Source organism: Cibotium barometz, chromosome 18 (assembly GCF_041138505.1).
Source record: "Cibotium barometz isolate CiBa-2024 chromosome 18, ASM4113850v1, whole genome shotgun sequence".
Lineage (NCBI taxonomy): Eukaryota > Viridiplantae > Streptophyta > Polypodiopsida > Cyatheales > Cibotiaceae > Cibotium > Cibotium barometz.
In genome coordinates this window covers 12067088-12081100 of record NC_141063.1, presented here as the reverse complement: position 1 = coordinate 12081100, position 14013 = coordinate 12067088, and the positions used below count along the sequence as shown (strand labels likewise).

The 14013-nt window shown below is 43.5% G+C and overlaps 1 protein-coding gene across 1 annotated transcript; it reads right to left on the bottom strand.

The window, feature by feature from the left end:
- Positions 1–4602: 4602 nt before the first annotated feature.
- On the bottom strand, positions 4603–12889 carry LOC147628943 (DNA repair protein RAD16-like). The gene is made up of 17 exons (XM_086812114.1): positions 12429–12889; positions 11764–11877; positions 10380–11668; positions 10093–10215; positions 9869–9942; positions 9614–9686; positions 9313–9459; positions 9143–9228; positions 8937–9006; positions 8711–8845; positions 8387–8626; positions 6130–6234; positions 5936–6028; positions 5774–5833; positions 5241–5329; positions 5039–5119; positions 4603–4937 (listed from the first exon to the last, which is right to left on the bottom strand). The coding sequence occupies exons 1-17, from the start codon at positions 12634–12636 to the stop codon at positions 4865–4867; spliced, it is 3060 nt and encodes a 1019-aa protein (XP_086668240.1). The 5' UTR covers positions 12637–12889; the 3' UTR covers positions 4603–4864.
- Between the last annotated feature and the right edge of the window lie 1124 nt (positions 12890–14013).

The following is a 14013-nucleotide window of genomic DNA, read 5'->3' as shown; positions in this document are numbered from 1 at the left end:
TATCTTTGCTCTTAGAACCCCCTTGATCTTGCTTAATTTTGAGCACCAATTGCTCCATAACAAGAGCAGAGGCTATAAGCTCTTGCCAAGTGTGTTTCGGGTGCAATTCAATGCCCGAACGATAAGCTGGTTGCAATCCGGAGTGAAACTTCCTCTTTCTTTCATCCTCGGAGATTTGCATAAAGAGAGTTACCTCAAGCAACACTTTCCAAAACTTATTGACAAACTGCTGCACACTTTCATTATGTTTTTTGCTCAAGTCTATCCCACTTTTGGGTGAGAGTTTGCTCCGCATTAGGTGGCAAGAATTGGGCATAAAATCTGTCCTGAAACCCTTTCCAAGTGCAAATGGGATCTTTGGTGGTCTTCTCAGTGATCCACCAATGTCCCCTTCAAGAACATGCTTGCATGACGAATTTTGGACTTCTCAGTGAAGTCCTCATCACTAAAAGCAATATCAAACTATGCCACAAATGCTAGAGACACTCTCTATGAAAGGCATCAAATTTCACGGACTTGTCCCCTGCCTTGAACTCCTTGGGCTTCTTGGGATGTGGTACATGTTCTACTCTTTTTCTCTTCTTCTTATCCAACGAGACAGCTCTCTCTGCATGAGCTTCATCGGCAATGATAGGTGTTCCACTAGCCAAAGTCACATGGGTGTTTGATTTTTGTGGCCCCACTGCATGTGACTTCGCTGAGAAATGCCTTGTCTCACCACGAGACAACTCAATAGGCAAGGTCTTTTGGCTTGCATGCCGACCACTGTCTCCATGATGTACATACCTAGAATCCAAATGGCCTTGAGCATGCATAAATCTGTTTCCTCCTGTGCCATGAGAAGTGGATGCATGGCGAGAGGTGACCGATACTTCTTCTTTATGCAAATAGTCACGGGCCTGACAGGCCGAATTTCTCCACAAGGGAGTGAAAACAACCAAAAAGAACCGGTTCAAGTCGATGAAGAGTAGCCTCAGATCACAGGCTCATTCCCACCTTCATTGGGTGGACACCTGCCTTTCACTGGTCTTCCGGGACCGTGCACCAACAGACACACCCGTATTGATGCAGGCCAAGGAGTACACCGCAGAGGGAACGTGGCCTGGTTCTCCCCAATAAGCTTTGCTCCCAAATTTCCTAGTGAGTTTAACCTTCACTGGCTCTCAGTTGCTCTGAGAGCGCGGTTAACAACACCACACAGGGAAATAGAATTTTCCTGAACATGGCCAGTATATACATGCCATGCTCCTGCACTACACAACTTAAAGCATTTTCTGAATTTAAATTAGCAAATTTCAAATTTATTCAAATGAGAAAAAGAATAAGAGAGCACCTGGTACGGTGAGTACAATCCAAATACAACCGGTACTTTTTGTAGCAAGTACAATCAAGCACTTTAGGTTCTTCACAAGTATGCAAGTACAACCAACCAGGTACTATGCAAGTACCTATACTTGCAACAGGTACAGTAGGTATACCAAGGCCAGCAAGTACTGTAGGTACTCGCTGGGCAGCCAGCAGGTACTGTAGGTACACCAAGGGACAGCCAGCAAGTACTGTAGGTACTCCAGGGGCAGCCAGCAGGTGGGGACAACAAGTACACAGAGGCTGGTATAGCCGTGGACAGCAGGTACAGGCGATGGACAGCAGGTACTGGTACAGTCATGGACAGCAGGTACAGGCGATGGACAGCAGGTACAATCAAAACTGGTACAGTCATGGACAGCAGGTACAGGCGATGGATAGCAGGTACAATCACAGCAGGTACAGGCGTATGCAGTAGGTACAGGCGATGGAGAGTAGGCGGGTACAGCCAACCATCTTTAGACGTGGGTAGCCGTGAGCAGGCAATGGAGAAAGAGGAACCACCAACCCACCACGTGGAGAGTTTTTAATAAATGTTCCATGCAAAAAGGCTTATCCAAGGTTATAATACCTTAATACAAAATTTATACTTATGGGCACCCACACTAGGAAGTAAATATCCAGCCCAACTTTAAATGTGTGTGAACACATTAGCTTATAACAAATTAAGGTTTACTCTAGTTTATGGATTTCACCTTTTTAAAAAAAGAAAATGAATATACTTACCACCTGTTCTTACGCCACACCACCAAGTCAGCAAACAGCATTCCACAGTACACTGGGGGCGTCCCCGTCCAGTGTACTGGCACGGCAACAGGAAGACACACGCAAACAAGTCATGCAAAAACAAATTTATGTATGCGGGCATAAATGCATGTGCACAAATAGTAGATGAAATCTCCCTTTCATGAAACTTGCACAAGAGGTTCTTGTCGGGCACAAGACTGGCGCGACAAATATAAATAAATATGTCCTGGTCTTCCTATGGAGTGACAGTCCCATAGGTAAGACACCATCCTAGCTATACACGGGTGGCACCAACAGGCTCCCATACATATAGCACGAAGCAAATCACACGGGTGACACGAAACTGGTTCTCGTCCATGTGACGCAGCACTGGTCGCACACGGGTGGCACTGATCTGGCTCCCGTCCATGTGACACCATAAAACTGGCCCTTTCACATGGGACACTGGCCTGGCCCCATGTGAACATGGCACAAATCTGGCCGCTCTATGGAGTGACAGTCCCATAGAAGTGGCTCCAAAAATGGAGATGGACCAAATGGTGACAAATCCTCTGTCCAGTATGGTAGTTGAAGCCCTTAAAATTTTTCAAGAAGTTAATAGTTTCGCAATTTTGGATCATATAGCTCTTCTCACAATTGAGGAGAACTGTTTAAAGAAGAGGGGGTGATGCCTTTGGATTATTCAAGAAGTTATAGTTCCAGACTTCTGAATTATATTGCTCTTCTCACAATTGCGAACGAAGAGGGGATGATGTCACCATTTTGGGGACTTACCAACATTTGTCAATATTTTACAGATTTATGAAGATTTATGGGCTTTTGGAAAAGCTTTGGGAATATGGGAGGTTATTTTCCATGCTCCTTGGACATCATTCTGAGCGCTCAAGAACACGACTCAAGCCTGACACACGACCCAGGTTTACGCAAGACATGATGTAAGGCCGTTCACACGTCCAGCTTTCGTACCATACATTCCTTCCTGCATATTGGCACCTACTGGTAGAGAATGTTTTTCTCCTGCTCCTCATAACTGCTGTAAAAAAACGTATAATATGTCACTTAAGGGACTGACACCTTCCTTTTTGCAAGGGTTGTAATGACTTCGCTCCGAAGTACCCTAGCCTCTCATCATGCACTAGTGCCCATACCTAATACGCTAGGCGGTGATGTGTAAATCTACAGGTACGCGCTTACCAATGCCGTTGCAAGTTGCAACATTGACACTTGAAATCCTCCACATCCATGTCCACCTACAATTAACTGCTCATGATGTGGTTGTACATCCATCATCAAAGGCTGCTTCATTAGCAAAACAAACCCACATGATTGAATCCACCAGAGGAAGGCCCCAGTAGTGGCAGGAAGGCCGCCTCCAAGAGAAAAGGGGCATTAGCAGGAGGTGCCCAGCTGGAACACTTTTGTTTTCTCTAAACCTGTGAAAGACTGGAATAGAAACTGCTGATACATAACAGCACGCACACATAAGAACTAAACAAAAGATGAGAAAACTAAGAAAAAAAGCAAATGATCTCTAAGCAGGAGACCTGGATTCCTCATGCCGTCAGAGTCCTCATGCTGTCAAAATGCCTAAAACCTATCAACAGAAAGCACCTGCCAAGAATAGCGACTTTGCAAAGTACAAAGATCCAAAGGGGCACACTTATATAAAGGCAAATCGGTATGGACAATGGCTCCCACCTGGTAAGTGAAGTGAAATCACCCGATCACCAACCCCTTGGGACATGGGGCCATAAAAAGGGCACCCAACAAGTCAAAACCAGTCAAGGCCAACTTCATTAACCAACACTCCCTCTCCGCCCAGCACAACCCCACACACACGCAGACACAGTCCTACCAGGCCCAGAAAACTGAGCAAAACCTTAATGTGCCCAACTAAGATTGTAAGATGAGCAGTAACAACTTGTGACCCGCGACAGAACAAATCTGCTCTCAATTTCCAATAACAAACACAACCGCCTTGTACCATAGAGCAACCTACCAGGGCTGCATGCAGAAAGCCAGCAGAATGCCCCACTTCACGCTACTACCTGATGCCTCTTTACTCAAGCATGTAGCCTGTTCATTGCAGCAATCCTTCTAGCCTTTTCCACCTCCAACTCCATAGCTATAGTCAGGTGAGCAGAAACTGAATTAACCCAGCAAACACAACCCATACCCGCCATCTCCAATTTTGTCCACTACTCAGCTAACCATCAGCACAAATAGTGTTTTAACGCCACTTTGCTTCTGCCCATTACTGCTGGGCACAGTCACACATCCTGTACTAGTGTCAACAAATAGCAACTGCAGCTTAGGAGAAACAAGAAATTCCCTTTAAAGATTGAAGCTCCTCATGGAATGCTGTGATTTGGGAGTTGGGGGGAACTATCGTGAGAAGAGCGACGTTGCAAAGGCAGGGTAGGGAGAAACAAAAGATGATTAAAAGAGCATGAGAGGTTCGAAGAAGTAATTATGAAAAGAGTAAGGATGTTAAGAAGAAAAGCCATCATAAAAGAAGCAAGATGCTTATTCCTTGTTTTGAATTATCAACCAGGCTTAAGGCTAAAAAGATTACAATTTTCCATAGAATGCCCAAGCACTCGTATTCGAGTTAAGGGTCTTGAACAAGCCCGTACAGAGTAGCGTAACAACAAGGAAGAGCTGCATCTTATTGCTTTTCTACAGTTTGAAAGAGCTGCATCTCACCGCAGCACTTACACAATGACGAGCAGTAACTTATCTTGTTGGAAGACTAGCTTGTGAACAAGAAGCGCAAGTCATGTTCCGTCAATCTCCCAAGAGCTTCAGCAGAACCACCCACAGTCCTAAAAACAGTTCGAAACATAACGACAGTCAGCATAACACAATATTGATGTCATTAGTCAGTCATTGAAGATGGACTTCAGCAGACAAGCAGAATATTCACCCTTCAAAGACCAATTGCTTCTTTTCCTGTAGCTTAAGAATTCGCTCTTCAATTGTATTTTCAATGATGAATCTCACAACCCTACCATAATACAAAAATAGGATCAAATTAACCTCTTGTATTTTCAGAAAATATGCAGCTTTGCTTAACTACTGAGCGTTTTTCTAGCCCTGGAAGACGCCATTGTAAGGAGGGGATTTACCTTATAGGTTTGTACTGACCGAGACGATGAATTCTATCTTGTGCTTGTTGTTCAACAGCTGGGTTCCACCATGGGTCCATCAAAAAGACCTGCAAATATAGACAAATAGGAGGACGACCAACGACACAAACTGAGCACAAAGAGACAACTAAACTTCCCCTCTACATAAGAAGAGGGAGCTCATCCTTGTATTCACAAAGTTGGGTGTTCCATCAAAGAGTGAAACTAGTTTGGAACTCAAGTCTCACACCCCCTCTTAATATAAGAAGCATTTTTGGTTTTTGTGTCTTTGTCTTTGTGTTGGTGCTTTTGTGGGTGTTTCACTTTGTAAGATATGCTTTGTATTTCTTTTAAAGTGACATCCTGTGCTCTACGTTTGGAGAGCATCAGTTAGCCTTGTGATCTCCCTTGCCTTCCTTTAGCTACCCTCTAGATTTGGATTACAAATCAGAGTGGTGAGTTCGTCTTGCCTTACAGCTTCCAACATGAAAACTTAACAGCAACAACAAAGGCATAAGTGTCCAGATCCATACATGTGAAGCTACAGTCAAATTGAGAGCCACACCACCGGCCTTGAGACTCATGAGAAATACCTGCACACCCATGAGAGCAAAGGGATATTTAGAGGCTGCAGATTGTAGATTCAGCTGAATTCAGTTATTCATACTGGACCCGAAAACATCACCAAAACCTACCTTGCAATCAGGATCGTTGGTAAATTTCTCTATCATTTGATCCCTTGCCATCATGGACAAGCTCCCATCCAACTTCACGTACTTGATGCCAAACTGCATGTTCAAAAGTGGGGAAAGGATGAATAATGAGAACCATGTTCTCTTATATCATAAAGGTAGCAAAAAACCCACAGCAAAATTACAAACATACATACCTTTTCCAATCGAAAACCAATCAAGTCCAGGAAGGACGTGAATTGACTGAACACAATCGCCTTTGCAGTACAGTCTTCCTTTAACATATCTTCAATTTCTTCCCTCTGCACATCCAGTAAGCAGATTGACTGAGCTCCTCAATCCGAAGGACTGAGATCAAGTAACCAGGTTGACCTGTAAACACTGGTTCTAGCATTCACGTGCAATGTCGTCTCTTTTCAAGACCCTCCCCACATATTTAAGCGAAAGAGTATGGGTCCCTCTCTAATTATCAGATGTAAAGTAAAATAAATGGTTGCCTGCCCTCCCCAAATGGACACCGATACATAAGACTCAAATAATGTAGGATGAACTTCCGATGAAGACATAAAGAAACTCATATACTATTTACAAAATTTGCAAAGCATGCAACCACTAAGCCAACGCGTGCATAGCCAGCTGTGGTGGAGGGAAGGTCCCAACTTCAAATCCCCACAGGCCCCTATTGCTATGTGGTCACAAAGCAACCACAAGTTGTAGCGCCTTCGGGCAGGAAGAATCACTACCGTAATTAATGAGGCGGCCACATATTGGATTTTCCCCCAAGGATAAAAATCCATCTTGTCTTTCATCTCAGTAAACTGGAAGAGATATAAGGCATTGGAGATTTCATTTGGTTGGAGAATCTGACTTTGTTTGTTCCACAAGCCAAAATTGATTCAGCATTATCGTGATATAGCACTCAGAAAAAAGAGTGTTGCTGAGATACTAATAAGTGGAAGGATCGATCTTGGGAGACATGAGTCTCTTAGAAGCCTTTCTCTTTCTTTCTTTCTAGCATTTCCTACATCAGATGACAGATGGAGGATCTACTTAGAAGGTGTGAGTATGTTATGGCCCATGGCCGACATATTGTTTTAAGCTAGGCTTATACCTAGGGTGACCCTAAAATTGGTTCAGTGATTTATGGACACTTATGACATGGGTTAGTGTAAAAGCACTTGTTTCTTAATAAGCATGGTTTCCTATGTATAATTGAGTTATAGGCTCATAAGTGAACATCCTCACAAAGAAAAAGATTTTACAGGAATCAAGACCCAAGCAAGGCCTTGGCCATGGCCCTAGCCACACACTCGTATAGCAAGCTCTGTTGTGTTGGGATGCCAAGGTTTGGGCGATATGTATAGTCAAGGTGCTGGTCTTGCCTCTAGCTTGGGGATGCTCAGGATGGAGCTATTATCAGGAGGTGAACCACTAGTCATCATCATGAGTTTCTCTTGCAAAAGTTGCTTGGGAGTAAGGGAACGTTTCAAGGAAGCTTCTGGCCACCCATTGAAGGTAGTTGGACAGTCACTGCCATCACCCACAAGACCTTATCCAATCAGGCAAGCAAGTCAGACCGGTCAGGCAGTTGCACTTCTAGTGGGATAGAAGGTAACCAACCGAGATAGGATAGACCTGCTGGGCAGGAGCAACCACGACTAGGAAGCAGTGCCTAGGCAACAGGTTGGGCTAGACAAGTCAGACCAGTCAGGCAGGACCACTGACAGGTTGGGTAGGTGAGTTTGGGCAGCACACACCCCCCCTTTCTACAGGCCAACCAGCCCCATGGGACCTATATATAGGTGCCCCCAGCCCACACAATAATCATCATCAGACATTCCGCTTGCCACGCAGTTGAGCAGCAACCTGAAAAGGATAGAGGGACATCAGCACTGGTCATCAACTTGGGCATTCCTACTGTATACCACTTCATATTTCCCAGACAGCATTGCACATATTATCTTGTATAACGAACATCAAATAGGAGCAGATGATTGTAAGCTGGTGCATAAGTCTTCCGCTGTGACTCTCACTGTACTACACCAGATGGTCTACATCAACATCAAAGTTAGGTGCACATTCATGCATTAAGATATGTCCCTGTAGTCGACAAATTTGCATAGATAAACCATCGAACTGAGTTTCTCTTCTCTGGTGATGCAGGCTACCACTATCAAGCACGCACTACCTGGTCGGGCAAATACACCACTTGGGAAAGAAAGAATGTGGCAAAAAGATATATCAATGGAAAGTTCCAAAAATAAACAAAAATCAAAGAAAATAGAAGAGCTCCATGCCAATGGGTGTATAGCTTAGCGGCGTGGGTTTGTGACCAAGAAGGGGAAGAAGGCCGGGGAAAAAAAAAAAAAAGAGCTCCATTTTGATGAACTTCTTCACCCGAAAGCAGATAATTCATGCTAAGTTTTCAAAAAACATATGCAAAAAAATATTTACCAGTGCATCAATTTTGGTACTGGTTTGAAACTGCTCCAAATTTACACGATTCAAAATGCTCGCACGTTTGTATCCTTTCAATTTGTTTGCATTACCCAGTTGACTGCTGCTTGAGACTTTTGATCCTGTAAAATCAACCGTAAGAGGTCTTTGGCACGTGGGGCAAGGGGGAGGCTGAGCAGCAGCGGAAATGAACTCCAGAATACAAGCTTTGCAGAATGTATGTTTGCAAGAAGTGGTCTGCTCACAAAGATAAGAGACTCAGTATGTGAAGAACATTAAAATTGAAGTAAAATCCCTCAAGTCTCTGCATTTGAAACTCACAAGAGGCTCCTCTAGAAAATCATTGCAGATACTGCATACTTCATCCACAGCCACTGCATCAGCTTGTCCACCATACTGTATAGCAATCGATGATGCTGTTTGGGAGTAGACAACCAGGTAGGGATGGTCGACTGCCTGCAGTAATCACTTGACTGTTGAGGATCACATGCTATACCTCATGCCATATGAATTAAGATTTGAAGGCTCAGCTTATGAGGAGCCAAACCTGGCGTAACCTTGTCAACAGATCAAAAATGTGGGCATAATTGTTCAGAAGAGTTCCTCCATTAACATACCTGTAGGATAAACTAAATCAATAATCAAAATTTCATATGGATCACTACAAAGAGGGCAGAACTCCTTGCCAACATAGCAACAAAAACCAAATGGTCCACCACCTGCAGGCGCTGAGCATAAAAAGTCTTCACTTACGTGTTGAATTGAGACTGGCTTTGTGTGTATAAAGCTTGATAAAAGTCGTCTTCCCTTGCATCAAAGCTGTCACGGCGAATAAATTTCTGAAACCATAATCAACTCAAAATTAGTTTGACAAGATACTGATTGAAACTTGAAGGTTTCTATGTCAGGGTAGACAAACATACAGCACTCGGAGGAAGCGCTAGATCAGCTGCACGCTCTAACTTAGTCCTTCTTAATAGGATACTGTTGAGCAACTTGTACTTCAAAAGCAACATTGCTTTGCGGCCGTCGTTCATGTAGCCCCACTTCTTTATTGGGTTTGCAACAAACTGGCGACAATTCACATTGGGCAAAAGAATTGTTAAATTGCACAAAATGCTTCTCACATAGATCTCTATGTGCTAGTGGTAATGAGAAGATGATTGCTTCAGTGGCCACAATGATACAGAAGAACTATGGATCTTCGCTTTAAAAATGTCTTACTTTATTCCACCAACAAAAATGAGAAATTGGGGAATGTTCACAATGATTGCATTTGCGCCATTCAGTTCCAAAGCTGCACAATAGAGGTAAACTCAAGCCTGCCGTCAGAGTGAAGAGTGTAGATATACATTACTTAATTTTTCATCCCTGGGAAATGAAGAGTTCCCCCCACGAAACATAAGAAAGCTTGAAAGATGAGTACATCAAAACTCCTTGAACTCTCAGTCCGGCACTAAAGACTTTTTCCTCAATTACCTGTAATCCAGGGATTTGCAATCACAGGTTTTGCAATAATAGTATGAAAACGGCTTAATCTCCAAAAAACGCACCTACAAAATCCAAACAAGATATGAGTCAGAATTTGTGAAATGACAACCCAGTACTCTCCACCTGAACACTTGCATAGCCAAAATACTTGCCAAACCCTGGCTAGGCAAAATATGGAACAACTGGAAAACCAAGACGTCAGCAATACATACAAGTGAGTACAACTCTCCAACTCGGTTCTGAAGGGGAGTGCCACTAAGAGCCCATTTGAAGTTTGACCTCAGCGCAAACACTGCCTTGGCTGTGCTACATTTCCGGTCTTTAATAAAATGGGCCTGACATAAATCCCAAAACAGGAAGTAAGCTCTGAAATCAACCTTCCAAAACACTGCATGCCAAAAAACCAAAATTCTTGGGACTAGTAATGGGCAAAATAAAGTATTCAACTGCAATTAAATTGAATTAAACGGGCATGCCCACAACATGAACTTTGGTCTACCTCGTCGAGAATGACACGGTTCCACTTTACAGCATGTAATACAGAAAAGCCATTCGATCTGTGATTGGACGTGCCAGCACCCCTAACTACATCTAAAGATTCCATAGCTTCAGTGAGGGCCCCTTCTAGCTCTACTTCTTGAATTTTTCTTTTACCACCTCTCCCATATGGAGCTTTATTAGACTTGCCAGGCACGTACTCTTCACTTAGCTCCTCTTCTGTGCAAGTAGATGAATTTAAAGAACTTTTTAAATTTCCTTTGCACTTTCTGCGCACAGTTTCTTCAGAGACTGAATCCTCACCCTTCCTGTGGTTTATCATGCTTTTAAGCATTCTTGGCTTTTTCTTCATTTGTTTGGCTTGTTTCTCAGTTTTACGAGCATGCGGGCCACAAAAGAAGCGCTGATGCACTGACAATCGATCAGGATAGAAAAGCTTCCTACACCACTTACAATGCTCTTTAGCAGGCAAAACAGTGTTCCTATGTTCAAGTTCAACTATTGCATACGTGGTCAAGACAATGTCATAATCCGCGAGTTCTGCAATGTCTTTGCAACGTTTCGTACCATGGTAAACCAAAACCTTTACACTCCCTTCTTTAGTAAAACGGGCAACTTCATTCCTCCACTGGATCACAGCAACAAGTGGGCACACCACCAATGTGGCTTTTAACTGAGGTAACTCCTGAGCTGGAGTTATGGGAGGTGTGTTAGACAACAAGGGGAGACAGGTTGTCTCAGGTGAACAATTCGGAAATGGCAGGCAATTTTGAGCTCGGCTAGCTAGAATGAGGGCTATAGCTTGAATGGTTTTCCCCATGCCCATCTCGTCCGCCAAGATGCCCCCTCTTGTTTCTGATGCTTCCTGCCTCAAACTCCACCATAGCCATTCTTTCTGGAATGGTAGCAAAGGCATCAGCAGCTCAGGTGGAGGTTCTGCCGTCTGCATTGGTTGCTGGTTGGAAGAAACATCGAGTTCAATATCTCCAGAATCATCACCCCAGGGTCCCCAACCTTCCAGATTATCCTCCCAGCATTGCCACTCAAGCTTGCCGTGTTGATGGCTCTTGCCTTTGCTCTTTTTTCCTTTTGAACCAACACAGTGCTTGCCAATCATCCTCCTAGGAGGAGTTATACTGTTTGGGCCCTTCCCCTTCTGCATATATCGAGCATTACCTATTGCATCACCCTCATCAGAGGAAACAGTTATAAATTCCCCGTCTGCCTTCTCTTTGTTACTCTTCCTCCTCCCTTCGGGACAAGGTTTAGCCTCCTCTCTGTCAGTCTCTTCTGTAAAACAAAAAGACCAGGCAACTAAGAGAGTGTAAAAAGCAAACTGGCGTATATGCAACACAGTTCTGAGTAAGAATTGAAACAACACTTGCCGCTGCCGCTGTCACTTAAGCTGACTACATCTGAGAAATCACTGTCACTTGTACTGCTTAGCTCCTCTATGCTGTCTGCTAATTTTGAGTTGTTTTTATCAAGGAGCTTTTTCACTGGACAAGATGGAACAGTGTTAGCATCCTACTTGTGGTGAGCCAATGTAAACTATGCTATGGAAGGCAGAAACCATCGATTCCCATTAATTCATTAATAAACACATTCACTGATTCACTCATTCATGCACACATACATGCATACATGACACACATGACTTACATGCATGACATACATGGGCAGCATAACAAGAATGCATGTGAGTAAAATCATTCAATCCACATAAAGATAAGGTTGATTAGTCTTGAACAATTGCTTGATGTTAGAAACTCCTTTAAGGAAACACATGGCTCGCGCACTCACAATGATGTCACACAAAAAAGACGCTTTTCTCGATAGAAAACATAGCAGAAACATAGACACGCGATCACATAGCATCAAACATCTAGGGCAAACTAGGGTCGGTGAATATCCTTCAAAAGTGAGCAAACCAGATACAATGGCTGGGCCGTGTAGTGACAGAAAGCAAAAAGTAGAAGGCGATAGGGATGGGTAAATGTGCAATGCGATTCAGAAAAGCAAACGGTGATTACGAGCGTAAGAGAGATACCTCTCTCCGAGCCGAGCTTCGCCGCGGAGCGCTGGGGGCGAGCCATGGCCGATAAGGACTGGATGCGGAGCTGAGAACTTCTGCAAATCCAGACCTTAACCTGATTGCGAGCGATGGTTAAAATAGTAGCGGCGGTTGCTGACGTGGCCTTGGCAGCGTCAAGAATAAGTTGGCGGGAAGAAACGCCTCTCTTAGGCCCATTACACATCGCCGTATCCCTGCCTGCCCATGCTGATGTCGTGGAGGTATCCACCGCCCATAATTCATGAATCTCCCCACATACATGGGCGGTGGGGTATGTGTAACGGGCCTTAGCAAAAGCTTAGCGATACTGTAATAAACTAGTCCCCCAACAGGTCCTCCGGACAAGGCAAGCCTTGATTTGTAACCCATCAAGCACTTGTGCTATTGTTGCAAGCATCATTCATTTGATATGCATGTCCACCAAGGCATTGCCCCCAACAACCCTTAACAAACAATTGCATCAGGAATTTGTTTGTCCTTGTCACTTGCTCCTTTGTTTAAGATGTAAGTGAAGTTGACCATGTCTAGACGAAGGCCCTCAAATCGTATAACCATTAAAAAAAGTTCACTTTTCCTTGACCTCCTCCTATTGGGCACATTGTGCAAATAGTGGAGACCACATCAAGTGGGTAGACCCATCTACAAAGGGGTAAAAGTACTCATGTTATCTACTAATAACAATCAGTAAAATGAGTACAAATATGCTAGTTTGGGCCTACTTGTCTACCAAGGGAAAAAACGTGCACATGTGTATACGTAGGACGAAAAAACACACACAAACACACATTATATCAACTTTGGTCCAAAAAAAATCTTTGTTTTGGATCTCATCAGCTTTCCCCATAGCATGCCACTTTATACAAATCGACCAGTGCATTGCCACACATGGTATTATTTTCAGGCCATATTTTACACCTAATGCATTCCAAGAGACAACATTCGAGCACTACAATCTCAACATACATATCCATCAAAGCATTGCCAACCATAATATTTTTTCCAAGCAACCTCCGTATAGCAATCTCGTCATGCATCGCCATTTCTCAATTGCTTCTATGCTTCCACATACTTTCAACATGCAAGGCCATATTTTACACCTAATGCATTCCAAGAGACAACATTCGAGCACTGCAATCTCAACAACATACATATCCATCAAAGAAATGCTAATCATAATATTTTTTCCAAGCAACCTCTATATAGCAATGCCAATCATAATACTTTTTCCAAGCAACCTCTATATAGCAATCCCGTCATGCATTGCCCTTTGTCAATTACTTCTATGCTTCCACATACTTTCAACATGCACCGCACCTACATACATATCCATGAGCATGGCACCTACATACACATCCATGAGCATCACACCTACATACATATCCTTGCCTACATGTCCACCTTGGTCCTCTTAGGCATAAACTGCATGCACTCCAAGAAATGTCTCAAGAAGGGAGTCCCCAAGCTCTATTTATTCTTTTGCACAAGTGCACCACACTTGGCATACATATGAATTGAAAGTTTGAAGTGTTTCATTGGCCATGCTAGGCATATACTGCAATTA